Source organism: Schistocerca cancellata, chromosome 9 (genome assembly GCF_023864275.1).
Source record: "Schistocerca cancellata isolate TAMUIC-IGC-003103 chromosome 9, iqSchCanc2.1, whole genome shotgun sequence".
NCBI lineage: Eukaryota > Metazoa > Arthropoda > Insecta > Orthoptera > Acrididae > Schistocerca > Schistocerca cancellata.
Window position 1 is genome coordinate 212,269,369 of NC_064634.1, and position 14,471 is coordinate 212,283,839.

The 14,471-nt window shown below is 46.1% G+C and overlaps 1 protein-coding gene across 2 annotated transcripts; it reads left to right on the forward strand.

Annotated features, from left to right (window-relative positions):
• The first annotated feature begins 479 nt into the window (after nucleotides 1-479).
• On the forward strand, nucleotides 480-13,212 carry LOC126100152 (uncharacterized). Of its 2 annotated transcripts, XM_049910693.1 has the most exons (6): nucleotides 480-563; nucleotides 7,666-7,847; nucleotides 9,323-9,468; nucleotides 9,568-9,898; nucleotides 10,503-11,083; nucleotides 12,437-13,212. In XM_049910693.1, exons 1-6 carry the CDS (start codon nucleotides 555-557, stop codon nucleotides 12,523-12,525), a joined length of 1,338 nt encoding a protein of 445 aa, XP_049766650.1. In that variant the 5' UTR covers nucleotides 480-554; the 3' UTR covers nucleotides 12,526-13,212. The 2 variants fall into 2 exon arrangements, with proteins under 2 accessions (XP_049766650.1, XP_049766649.1); XM_049910692.1 differs by having other exon boundaries at nucleotides 9,323-9,898.
• The last annotated feature ends 1,259 nt before the right edge of the window (nucleotides 13,213-14,471 follow it).

The following is a 14,471-nucleotide window of genomic DNA, read 5'->3' on the forward strand; positions in this document are numbered from 1 at the left end:
CACCATTCGACGGAACGCCGGAGAGCTTCGGCGTGGCAAGACCACTGCACTACATCCTTCGGTAATCCTCACGCTGCCGCGCCCGCACCCTTGCCTCGAGACCTGCCTCATCGAGACTTGGACGCTCGGTGGCTGTTCCAGAGACGTCCGGATGGGAACGCCGTCACCGGGGCCGTGAAGCGCCCGCGTGGACGTACGGAGGCTTATATCGGCGTCGCGGCCTCGTCGCCGCCGGCGCGGACGTCCAACCCGCGGCCGCGCGCTCCTAATCTAGATGCTGCCGCGGAGCATCTCCAGGCCCGCCCCCCCTCTTCGTCGCGACCGCGCGCCTCGCCTGATCGCGTTTCGCAAGCGGCCGCCGTGGCCGCGCCGCTGCGCCGCCAGAGTGGGGGCGAGGGCGGCGGCGGGAGAGGCAGAGGGTGCGTTTCGCGACGCGACGTATAAATACGGCGACAGCGCCGGACTCAGGCAACAGCTCACACGACTGCACACTCAGCAGCACCATCACCACCCACACGGTGATCTGACCATCGCAAACACCGACCACCGACATCATGAAGTTGGTGAGTACCTGGATTCCACTCCTGCGGACCAACTATAGTAGCTACCGTCAGGCATCTACATCTACATCTACATCCACACTCTGCAAGCCACCTGACGGTGTGTGGCGGAGGGTACCTTGAGTACCTCTATCGGTTCTCCCTTCTATTCCAGTCTCGTATTGTTCGTGGAACAAAGGATTGCCGGTATGCCTCTGTTTGGGCTCTAATCTCTCTGATTTTATCCTCATGATCTCTTCGCGAGAGGAGGGAGCAATATACTGCTTGACTCCTCGGTGAAGGTATGTTCTCGTAACTTTGACAAAAGCCCGTACCGAGCTACTGAGCGTCTCTCCTGCAGAGTCTTCCACAGGAGTTTATCTATCATCTCCGTAACGCTTTCGCGATTACTAAATGATCCTGTAACGAAGCGCGCTGCTCTCCGTTGGATCTTATCTATCTCTTCTATCAACCCTATCTGGTACAGATCCCACACTGGTGAGCAGTATTCAAGCAGTGGGCGAACAAGCGTACTGTAACCTACTTCCTTTGTTTTCGGATTGCATTTCCTTAGGATTCTTCCAATGAACCTCAGTCTGGCATCTGCTTTACCGACGATCAACTTTATATGATCATTCGTTTTAAATCACTCCTAATGCGTACTCCCAGATAATTTATGGAATTAACTGCTTCAGTTGCTGACCTGCTATATTGTAACTAAATGATATGGGATCTTTCTTTCTATGTATTTGCAGCACATTACGCTTGTCTACATTGAGATTCAATTGCCATTCCCTGCACCTTGCGTCAATTCGCTGCAGATCCTCCTGCATTTCAGTACAATTTTCCATTGTTACAACCTCTCGATATGACACAGCATCATCCGCAAAAAACCTCAGTGAACTTCCGATGTCATCCACCAGGTCATCTATGTATATTGTGAATAGCAACGGTCCTACGACACTCCCCTGCGGCACACTTGAAATCACTCTTACTTCGGAAGACTTCTCTCCATTGAGAATGACATGCTGCGTTCTGTTATCTAGGAAGTCTTCAATCCTATCACAGATTTGGTCTGATAGTCCATATGCTCTTACTTTCTTCATTAAACGACTGTTGGGAACTGTATCGAACGCCTTGCGGAAGTCAAGAAACACGGCATCTGCCTGGTAACCCGTGTCTATGGCCCTCTGAGTCTCGTGGACAAACAGCGCGAGCTGGGTTTCACACGATCGTCTATTTCGAAACCCATGCTGATTCCTACAGAGTAGATTTCTAGTTTCCAGAAAAGTTATTATACTCGAACATAATACGTGTTCCAAAACTCTAGAACTGATCGACGTTAGAGATATAGGTCTATAGTTCTGAAGAACTGTTCGACTTCCCTTCTTGAAAACGGGGATGACCTGTGCCTTTTTCCAATCTCTTGGAAAGCTATGCTCTTCTAGAGACCTACGGTACACCGCTGCAAGAAGGGGGGCAAGTTCCTTCGCGTACTCTGTGTAATATCGAACTGGTATCCCATCAGGTCCAGCGGCCTTTCCTCTTTTGAGCGATTTTAATATTTTCTCTATCTCTCTGTCGTCTATTTCGATATCCACCATTTTGTCATCTGTGCACCAATCGAGAGAAGGAACTACAGTGCAGTCTTCCTCTGCGAAATATAATATATAATGATTAATCTCCTTGGAGTGAAGACAGTTCTAACTAAACTAGTAACCCACTGGCTTCATAGTAAGATGCACTCTTATATCTGTGTCTTCATCTACTACTCTAGAAGGCTTGCGGTGTGTGGCGTAGGGTACTTGTGTACTACTGTCAATTCCTCCCTTTCCCTATTCCACTCGCGGTTAGAAATATTGAAGGTAATTTTCCGACTCGAATCTCTGTAATTTTACGTTCATTTTCTTTTTTGGGAGATACATCCAGGAGGAAATATTGGCAGACTCTTCTAGCAATGGACGCTCCCTCAATTACAACAGTGCATCAAACTGTGATGCAGAGCGCCTCTCTTGCAGTGCCTGCCACTGAAGTGGGATAGACAACTTCGAGATTGAATGAACCTGCAACGAAACGTACTGCTCTTCCTTCTTCCGCCTCTATTTTGCTCCGGCGTTCCAGTTTCTGGAGCGCAGATATCGCCATTACAATCTCTTCAGTCATTGAAATTTCCTGGCAGATTAAAACTGTATGCCAGACCGAGACTCGAACTCGGTCCCGCTGCAGAATGAAAATCTCATTCTGGAAACAACCCCCAGGCTGTGAAACAGCCATGTCTCCGCAATATCCTTTCTTCCAGGAGCTTCTGTAAAGTTTGGAAGGTTGGAGACGAGGTACTGGCAGAAGTAAAGCTGTGAGGGCGGGACGTGAGTCGTGCTTCGGTAGCTCAGTTGGTAGAGCACTCGCCCGCGAGAGGCAGAGGTCCCGAGTTCAGAGTCTCGGTCCGGTAAACAGTTTTAATATGCCAGGAAGTTTCATATCAGCGCACACTCCGCTGCAGGGTTAAAATCTCATTCTTGAGTAATTGTTTACTTTCCACAGAAATGACCTTTATGTGGCCCTGCTGTCTCTTATTCGATCTGAAACCGGTGCTCGAAACGGCTCTACATCGAAAACTACCGTTTGTAATAATATGCTTGTTGCAAAACGGTTAGTTTTTCTAGTCGGCAAACTCATATAATGGTTGAGGTAATCCGAACGGAAGGGTTTTGCAGTACTCATGTGTTTTCTTGTTTCACGAAATTAGTTCATGGGACACCGACGCGTTTTGTTTAAAGCATTGTCTAGTGCCAGATTTATCGTCTTCCAGTCGAGTCATTACTCAGGAACGGTGTCAATATCAGCAGTTCATTTAACAAAGGTCATTCGGTTGCTCCTAGAGGAAAAGTGTGGTTATCTCCGTTTCATGTTTTCCTATATAACTGAGTATCGACGGTGATAATTCTGCTGTGAAACACACAACAGACTAACCAGCGTCAAATTGGACACTAGAGGGGAAAAGGTGTTTCCGTTTGCGCCACAATGAAAGCAACTTCAACACAGGAAGTGATCCTAAGGTAAAAGATGAGTGAATCACAGTTCTAGGCAGGTCCTGCTGGACGTGGTTTCCGACCTGTTATGGTCATCTGTGTGTCTGTGTCTTCTGTTGTAGACAGTGATGAATTCCTGAACAGAGGAGTATCGACTTCGGGGAAGGGTGGAACGCGGTGTCAGCACATAGCCTGCTACTCTTGAGTAAATAAAGCCATCGACTGTAACGCTCCCGTCCTATGCCAGGATCACCACCAACAGCTTCACGTGTCCTTTTTTCACGAGACACTTCGAAGCGATCAGCAATTTAATCCGTGATATTGACGTGTAAATTAGTCGTCAGGAACTTTACGCAGCCATCTCTGTTCCCCTTGACGGCCAAATACTGGCACTGAAAATTTTCCAACCCCAGGATTCAGACCTGCTTACATCCAAGAGGTACTGCAGATATATGTACGAGCGACCTCGGTTACGGAGGCGGATACTTTACGCTTCACAGAACATCGAGGTTGCCCACTAAAGCGAAGAGGAAACGGTAACCTTGCGAAGAAGAAGGGACACATTCATACAACTCTTCAGACATCAATGAATCAAATCCATGTTGCTAAGATCAGCCAAAGTGAGTAATAACTGTAGTGAATGATAGAGAAGTTTAACTAGTCAAGCGAAGAATAACGAAGAAGTGGCGGGTTTGGCTTAGCGTGTATCTGTGAATGTCACTCGATTCTGCACATGGCTGTAGGTAAATGCTTGGCCACGCTCTCACGCTATGACATAGTCGACGAAATACAATGAAGCCGCAAAGAATTTGTCCTGGCACACTTTGCTCAGCTGACTGCGAAGACCCTCTTTACGCGAGTCTCGCTAAAAGTGGGAAAGAGGTGTACCACACGTTCCTGCAATGGCAGTTCGCGTAATCTAGGGGAATTGGCTACGTCACTTTTTGTGATCGTAACGGCCTGGAGCGGCAGGTAGAAAGTAGACACGCGCGGTGCGATGCTGCGCGGCGCGCTGCGGTTAGCGTCTGGATGAGGGGTCGCCGGCGGCCGAGGCTTTCGCCGGAGGCGGCGGTGAGCGTCTTCTGGCGGAGCAGCGGCAGGGGTCGCCCCACCGGTCAGAAGAGATCAGCCGCGCCGCTTACGTAACGCTGCATTTCCGGCACTGACCACTGGGCAACACCGGCGCTCCTCCACGCTGTTCAGTCCTAGGAATCTGGAAGGTGCTGTAGGACGCAGCGGAAGGAGGCGCTCACTGTAACGACGTATAGTCGGTTACTGTCAGCCACGTACACACCTGGCTGACTTCAACAGCGCGAGCCCTCGTGGGCTCTAGATAGTAGGTGCCTTATCGTGGCCCCGGTTGATCGGGGTTAAAATCCTAGCCAAGGTCTCAGATTTCATCCTAGGTTAGTCTATACATTTTTATCTGTCACTTATCACCTCTTTAACCTCTGTCAATGTTTATTAAGGTGAAAAATTAGCACTCGCAGAAAGATTCGGAGTCCTTATTGGCCTGTAGGTTCCCCGGTTCAAATGATGGAGAACAGCAAACGTCTTCCCACGAGGATACCGTGGTGTTGAAACCAACCTTAGGGCTGATGAAAGTTTTGCCTTGTTTTATCCTCCGTGGACGAAGAATCATATCGTACAAATGAGATCATACGCTTGCTGCTGCCTGCTTTTAAACTTTTCCTTCAAGTACCTTCAAAAATAGTGTGTAAAGTTGTCGTAGAGTATTTGGCGCTGAAACACAGCGAAGGTGACTGGATGGATGATTCCTACAGTCCTAGTTCAGTAATTACTCTCTTCACTTTTTTTCCTTCGAGAACCTGCAACGTAAATACAGGGTGAACTCAACTGCCGATAATAAGTCTGAGTTCCTTTTCTATTTTTGGGTAAGGCACCGGTGGTCTTAGTTAACTAGTTAGAGAGAAATAACGTAATTAAAGCTTATTTGGTTTGTTACCACAATTTGTATGTTCGAAAATATCTTCAGGAGAGTGAAAAATCCTGTAATACGAAATCAACACGTAACACAAAGCGGTGCAACAACCATCATATGCAAAAGTACTGTGATGTGGTTGCCATCGCTGCGGGAATAACTTAGCAGAGCGTACTTGTACCGCTGTTCCATTATATTACGCAAATTCATATATTAGATGCATACTGGATAACCCTTCATCAATAGCCTATTCTTACTGCTGTGTGTCACTGTTAATATGCAAGTAACACTTCCGCAAAAATGAAGCCAAGGTAGAATCGAGCGATACCGAATGCAAGTTTGAGGATAAAAATTAAACTGGGCATTGCTGTTGTTAGCACCTAGCACGATGAGTTCAGGTAACAAGTTTGTTTCCAAACCAGACAAACGATGCTTACCGTTGACATCTACTCGATTGTGCAGGTAAATAGTACAGGTAAGTAGTCAGCTGAAAGGCCATTACTCTGTACCGCGCTACCGGACACCACATGGTCTGTTACATCACAATACTCAGAAAATATCCCAGTATAGTTTTGGTTCACCTTGGGTACTCATTCCCTTATTACGACAAATATACCAACAAGACAGATTTCCGTACAGAGGTAAGCGACCATAACGCTAAAGCTTGATGCAGCTTACTTATGACATGTAGTTTACCACGTTATTACTGTGTTAAGCTGTTGCAGTGGATCCGCAGCTAAAAACGCAACCGGGCGTGGCGGCACTGCGGTGAGACGCTCTTAGGAAAGTATTTTGAGTCCCCATTCGGGGAGATGATGTGTGTTTTGTGTGGTTTTCACAGTCGTATAAGTCGAATTACGAGATGCCTCCCTTGGAAAGGACACGTCCAGTTTCCTTCCTTAACCTTAGTCCACCCTCTGCTCCTTCTCTAAAGGCACATTAAACCCTTGGTCTCCATTCTCTCGAGGACTTTCTCGCCACCGCTTTACGTCGTTAGTAACAGGAGCCACCTGTTTATATATTTTTCTAACGCTTTAATAGCAACCTAAAGCGGTGAAAAGGACGCTTACAGTATCGCAGATGTTAGTCGTAGATCTCCTGTCGGACTTTATTTCTGCACTTAAAGTGTTATGTTCCTTTGGTAACTGACATTCAGATTTCTTCTTAACTTAATCATTGTAACGATATTGAAGAGAAAGTCAAGAAATAATTTGCCTGGTGCAGTGCTACGGGCTACAAAAATGGTTCTGAGCGCTATGCGACTTAACTTCTGAGGTCATCAGTCGCCTTGAACTTAGAACTACTTAAACCTAACTAACCTAAGGACATCACACACATTCATGCCCGAGGCAGGATTCGAACCTGCGACCGTAGCGGTCGCTCGGCTCTAGAATGTAGTACCTAGAACCGCACGGCCACTACGGCCGGCTACGCGCTACTAATGACAGTTTTCAGATGTCGTTGTCATACTGTTAGAACACTTCCCTTTCCAGCTAAACCTCACCAACATTCTCTAGTACCCCGATGATTAATATGGACCTGAACAGTTTGATTCTCACAGGTAGGTGATATAATCTAGAGCGTGCCCAGTTGCGAGAAATGTAAAGTTGACAGTATGCAGTTAATCAACCGGTAGTTGTGCCAAATAGTTGGGATGCATTAAACCGCTCTACCTAGCTAACGTAATTGATCTAGTTACGATATAGGACTCATCGCCAGTTATCCCTGTTCTAGACAAGTGGATTTAGTGCCAGCACTGTTCTCCCATACCGAATTACTGCATAATTTAATACACAGATTTTCTACGGTAAGCTCCCCGCTATTATCTCTAAAACTGTTCCAGTTTTCCCCAAAGTACGCAATCTCTACTACGAAGAAATACAATATCAAATTACATTACTGTAACTTCCTTCTTAATTGCAACGCAATACGATTTCCCCAGTTCATAGAAAATGCACTGTCTCAGGTATCTCGGAGATTCAGTCACGTAGTAGTCAGTCAAGAAAAGAAAATAATTTTCGTTACTGGTGACGCTTGGTCCAAATGATGCTTGTGTAATTTTTGATGTAAGCAACTGTACGTGGTTCGAAGTGAAGGGGTTCGCGTATGTGGTAGCGTATTGTGTTTAGGACACTGGATGCTTGGTGTGTTGCAGTTGCTGTTGGCAGCACTGGTAGCCGTGGTTGCGGCGGAGCGGCTGGACAACTCGTACCTGCCTCCAGCGGGAGCGCCACTGGCCGGCGGTGCTCCAGGAGCCATCGCAGCGCCCTTCGGCGGCCCTGGAGGAGCTTTTAGGCCCGGGGCTGGAGGCGCAGCTGGAAGACCTGGACTGGGCGGGTGAGTAGAGGAGCTTTGTTGGAGACCATTTAGCTTTCGATCTGTGTGTAAGGCTGTGAGGGTAGCACCGTTGGACTGCGGGGCGAACTCTAATGGCAAACGGAAAATATTTCGCGGCATTTGAAGAGGCTGTAGATAATTACTGTAATGGAGGATAGGCTATAGGATATATCTAACAAGTGAGGACTTTTAGTGCAAGTGCTACTCTGAGATAAAGAGGTTGACGAAGGAGGAGAATTTGTGGCAGGCTGCATCAAGCTAGTAAGGAGCCCCATGACTCATAAAAAATTTCCTTCGTTTACATTAGTGAAAGACATTTTAGGCCTAATTGTGTCGCAGGTAGCTAACACCCCTATTCCTACGGCAGACACTTTCGTCGGTTGGGCACATTTGCAACATACCTTCAAGGTACATGTACAGTATAGCGCAGCGAGAGGTGCACGAATATTGTTTTGTGTCACAAGGAATAGTTCTTTAAGTTCTTCATGTTTGTTGTCAAATGTACAATAGAGTAAGCAGTAACTCCTTTTAAGTTAGTCTTTTCTAATAATTACACGTCGTTGTGTGGCCGGTTTCCATTGGGCACGTTCTACAAAGGTACAAGTGGGTCTTCTCTCGACAGATACCTATGGTCCCAATGCTACAGCATTGCAAGAAACGTAACTTCTTGCATTTCATAAACACTGTAACTCTAATCAATGAGTAATTGTGTAGGACAGTGGAAATTTCTGAAGTATAAGAGGCACATTCACATAAGATAAGAAACGTTGTTATATACGTTTTCAGAAGGGAAAAAGGTTTACATAACAAAGATTAGTAGCAAAAGTCATTTATAACTGAGGTCGCTTAACAATTTTATGCTCTTCGTTACATTAGATAGCATCAAATCCAAGAAACTGATACCGATCTAGTGTAACTCAGTACTGATGTCGCAGCCAAACATTAAGGTCAAAACTGTGGCAAGATAGACATGTTTTAGTGAGTGTGGGTGTGTGTGTGTGTGTCTGTGTGCGTGTGTGTGTGTGTGTGTCTGTGTGTGTTCAAAGGCCAGAGAAATTTACAAATAGATTATGTATTAGAATGTATACTGTGTTTTAAATTAATAGGTAACTATTTCAACACCTAGTTGGTAAACATTGTTCATTCGTAGTTACCTTTTTGTAGTCGTGTTGCAATTAATTCTTCAGGGGAAGCCAAACGTAGGTGGGGTGGCAGTCCATCTTCATGACGTGGAAAAATATTATTAGAATTCTATCTATCAATGTGAAATTAATATGTAGCGTCACTTTCGGTACTTCTCATCCTCCCGTTTCAGGGCTATTATCCACGAAGTATTTCATGAAGATGTAGGGGCAACATATGTTGATTTATGGACTCTGACACTTCCTAAGCTGCAACATTGTCATTTCTGAAAGTCTCGTTGTATCCTGTACAGGGACAAACGATTGTATAATGTATTGGTGTCGAATGTACAGCATTGGAGGTGCTGGAAGCCCCGGTGCTGGTGGATTCCCAGGCGCTGGCCGTGGTCCGGGAGGTGCTGGAGCCGGTGGTTTCCCTGGTGCTGGAGGCGCTGGTGGGTTTCCTGGAGCTGGAGCTGGTGGCGCTAGACCTGGCGCAGGTGGATTCCCTGGTGCTGGAGGAGCTGGTGGATTCCCCGGCGCTGGAGGCGCCGGTGGATTCCCTGGAGCTGGAGCCGGTGGCGCTAGGCCTGGTGCAGGTGGATTCCCTGGTGCTGGAGGAGCTGGTGGATTCCCTGGTGCTGGAGGCGCCGGTGGATTCCCTGGAGCTGGAGCCGGTGGCGCTAGACCTGGTGCAGGAGGATTCCCTGGTGCTGGAGGAGCTGGTGGGTTCCCTGGTGCAGGAGGAGCGGGTGGATTCCCTGGAGCTGGAGCTGGTGGTGCTAGGCCTGGTGCTGGAGCTGGTGGTGCTAGGCCTGGCGCTGGGGGATTCCCTGGCGCTGGAGGAGCTGGTGGTGCTGCTGGTGGTCCCGTCATCCCCATCCTCAAGTACGAGAATGTCAACAATGGTGATGGCTCCTACTACTTCAGGTAAGCAAAGGCCAAGCCAGAGCCATCTGGTAATACTATGTAATACTATTGTACATGTAGACACCGAAACAGCGCCACAGTCACGAATCTAATGAATCATTGTCTTCCATAATAACTGGATATTGAAGATAGAAGAAGACTGTACCCCTTGGCACATAATATCATGTCACTTTTTATGTGTATGTAATGGTCAAAAGTGAAATGCTCTTTACTTGTTTAACTACTGGACACATGTAGTGATTGACTTAACGGCTCTTAGGGAGTTTGAGCTTAAGGTCATCTAACTTGATCCAGTGTCTCAATGTAACAAATGGTGAATTTCCCCCGATATTAAAAGTTGAACATACGACGACAAGAAATTTTAAATAGGAACCTACATAGCAGTACACATGCTACCTCACTGTAGTAGCAAAACATTCATGGGAAAGATGAAACCACAATTGTATATGAATAGGGGCTTCTCATTGCTGTAATTTTTCCAATTCATTATTGACTTGACTACCAAGTATTCCTTGAGTCTGTTCACCTCAGATGCCCTTCCTTCTGGATGATGTAATTCGCTAGGTCGTATTGTAATGCTTCTGAATTTTGTAATTTCCAATAGCTATGAAACCGGCAACGGCATCGCCCAGGACGAGCAGGGCTACCTGAAGAACGCTGGAATCCCTGATGCTGAGGCCGAGACCGTGCAGGGCCGCTACACGTACACTGGAGACGATGGTGTGCAGTACACCATAACCTACACTGCGGATGAGAACGGCTTCCAGCCGCAGGGCGCCCACCTGCCCACTCCACCACCAATCCCCGAGGAGATCCTTCGCTCCCTGGAGCAGAACGCTGCTGAGGAGGCAGCTGCGGCAAAGGCTGGAGGAGTCGCTGGTGGTGCTTTCGGTGGTGCTCCTGGAGCTGGTGCTGGTGGTGCCTTTGGTGGGGCACCGGGAGCTGGTGCTGGTGGTGCCTTTGGTGGGGCACCTGGAGCTGGTGCTGGTGGTGCTTTTGGGGGTCGTCCGGGAGCTGGCACCGGTGGTGCACCTGGTGCTGGTGGTGCCTTTGGTGGGGCACCTGGAGCCGGTGCTGGTGGTCCTTTTGGAGGTCGTCCAGGCGCTGGTGCTGGTGCTGGAGGTCCCTTGGGTGGTGCTCCTGGAGCTGGTGGTGTATTTGGTGGTGGCAGAGCTCCTGGTGCTGGTGAGTTAATAAAGACACCTTCGTTAAGCAGTACATGGTAAATATATGTACGAGTCGGTAGACATTTGCAAACCAAATCATTCATAGTATACCATTGGTGTGAAGGTATATAACCATACCACGTTCCAGTATTACCGTGTCCCTGAATGACACACCATTTTTTAACATTTTGGAATAGTGAGGATACTCATGGAAAAAATACGCTTCCCCAGATCTCTCAGCTTTGCACTGTCCATTTGTTTTTCAACACCTACTTATTGTTGGGAGTACAAATGCCGCTAGTGATATATACATAACTGAGCAAGATAATATCCAGTGGTTTCCTACGTCACGCTTAAGTCTTCTATGGAGCTATGGAGCGTTTCTTGACTTTGAAGTAGACAGAAATTTAACACTGTGTATTTAGAGAATGTATCGATATAGTCTAAAAAAGCGTTCGGTCAGCAAAGAACTTTTTGTGGGCGAAAGATTTTCACGAATTTAGTTTTTTATTATTCAGCGACGCACTGTGGACAGTTTACGCAGCCAACATACGTATTTATGTGACGTATAGAACTGCAGTTGAAGCATTAAGGAAAACGAAGAGTTTCAGTTGTCAGTGGTTCATCTTCACACGTAACGATATGACACTCCAGCATTAAAAAACCGGTGTATCGTGAAGTACCTGACGTAGTTTTCATGTCACTAAGAAGCTATGTGTTCATCGAACTACGCTTCTCTTACTTAGTGAGCCTTTTAGAGCTTCATTCCGTACTGTGACAACGAGTAGGCTGTCGTCCCTTCCTACAGCCATTCCGTGAACTTCCCTTCTCCAGGATTCTATTTAGTATCCTTTCAACAGTTATCTGATATATACATCTTATTTTCATCTTGAAATGCTTCTTTTATTTTCTTTGTTTATTGCATACGTTCCATTTCTGTACATGGATATACTCTAGACAAATACTTTCTAGCTCTTATAAATATGTATATGTAGTTTAGGATACTTAAGTTTCTCAGAAAATCTTGTCTAGGTATCGCTAGTCCATATTGCATATCCCAGTTACTTCTAGTATCGTCAATTACACTGTTGACCTAGCAGTAAAACTTATCTCCTGTATTTTAGCGTGTTATTTCTCAACGTAGTTGGTCTACCAGGGACTGTTCAATTTACCTCTTACGTCAAAAGATTTATTTTGCATAATTAGTCAGTTTCATCCTGAGGCCAATTTCCAATACAGCTGCACGATAACGACTTGTGTGTCGTCCAGTTTCATACCAAATCCTAGTTCGAGGAAAGGGGAACGTGCTTCCACATACAAGTCAGATTTCCATGTATACGAACACGATCGTACAAGCTGCTGTTCGTTCCAGGAGCCTTCGGCCGCCCCGGTGCTGGAGCTGGAGCAACGCCCGGCTACTCGCCAGAGAGTGGCTACTCGTACCCTAACCCTGGAAAGTAGGCGCCCAAGTAGCCAGTAGCCAGTAGCCAGCCAACAGCCGACAGCCGACCAAATGCAACGCGACCACGGACCACGACCTCGCCCACCGCGCCAGCCGACCACGCGCAGCTGAACACGTGGCCGAGCTGTTCAGGACTCTCCTTCGTCCAACTGACTAACAGCGTCGTCATCCGACGTCCCTTTCCTGACCCGAAGGTGTCTCGAATGCTGCTGCGTTGATCGGGGGGCCATCGACGAATGCTTCACAGGCGACGATCAGGAATTTCTCCACTCACACCCTACCTTTCAACACCGAATACCAACACATCCTCCACATCCTGTCTCAGCTATCCGTGTCCCCTTTGTCCTCATTGCTGGTGCAGATAGCGTGTTAATGCCTCTATCTCATGCAGTTCCTGAACGCCGCCTTTGACCCAAGCCAACGAAAGAGCTAGACTACTATCATAACTGCAGAAAGTACGAGACAGCTTCACTCTTTTTTTCTGTTTACTGAAGATACTCACTACTTACTTTGCTTTCGCAGATGCACAAAGACAACATCTGCGATGCTTATGACGACAAGGCACGCTACGAGAAAGTACTCAAGTCATTATTTTTAAAAGACTATTTATTTTTATATGTATATAAAAATGTAAAAAAAAATATTGTGTGTAAAATATATTTTTAATAAATATTGTTTTTCTTAAACGTTCTGTGTTTTCATTACTCAAAAAAACCGAAATACAAATCAAATACTGTTCTCTTACATAGTTTGTAGCATGAGAACCATGGTAAAGGACGAACAGCAACTGATATTTTCATACACACACACACACACACACACACACACACATATATATATATATATATATATATATATATATATGCCTTCACCAGATACGCAAGCACATAATTTTAATATTTTTGACAAATAGAAGTAAAGGAAAAGTCTCTGTGCGTTCCACAGTTAGTAGTGTTAAACTGCGGTGTTTTAAAACAAGTCTCCTATTTAAATCTTTATTTTGTGACAACCAGGCTGAAAACGTACAGAAGAAATTATGTATCACACGATCACATAGAATACAAGGCAAGCAAGTAATGGAGTAAGGTAGTCAATTATTACAAAGGCTCTATTCGGTTTATATGACAGCCTCAGTTCATCATTGCCAGACGACTAAATGATCTTTTCTCTCGTCCAACTCATCACACGGTCTGTTAAAGAATGTTTTTTTACAGTACTGATAAACTTTTACATTTGACAATGCCTGCATTCATTCACCAATCAGTCTCTGCATAATTCGATACTGAACAGATAAGCAGTAGTTTAAAACAACTGTGAAAACCTCAGACTCTTTACAAAGAAGGAGAACTGAAATAAATTAAAATTATACTTCCAGTCACGGATGTGAACTGCGTAAGTAATCACGAGTTCAGTGACACTAGTCGCCGCGCGGGATTAGCCGAGCGGTCTTAGGCGCTGCAGTCATGGGCTGTGCCGCTGGTCCCGGCGGAGATTCGATTCCTCCCTCGGGCATGGGTGTGCGTATTTGTCCTTAGGATAATGTAGGTTAAGTAGTGTGTAAGCTTAGGGACTGATGACCTTAGCAGTTAAGTCCCATAAGATTTTACACACATTTTTTCGACAGTAGTCGAAGGCCTTTAAACCAATTATGTAAAACTTCGATAAAATTAATTAGTTAATTTTTGCATTGAAATCAATATTCTCTGGCCAACAGAAACCACCGAAGGCTCGCCTGGGCGTGGACAATGGGGAGGAGGGGTGGGGGGACGCGGTCGGGGATGGCGCAGTTTTCATGTTCTCCGACCAATAAATTCAAAATATTCACAATATGGCAAAAGTCTTTAGAAGTACTGGGCCGCTACTTTCAAATTCAAACTGATGCTGCACAAATGCGTAGGGACACAAGTTCTTCACGAGAACATATGGTGACATGAACTGCAGCGAG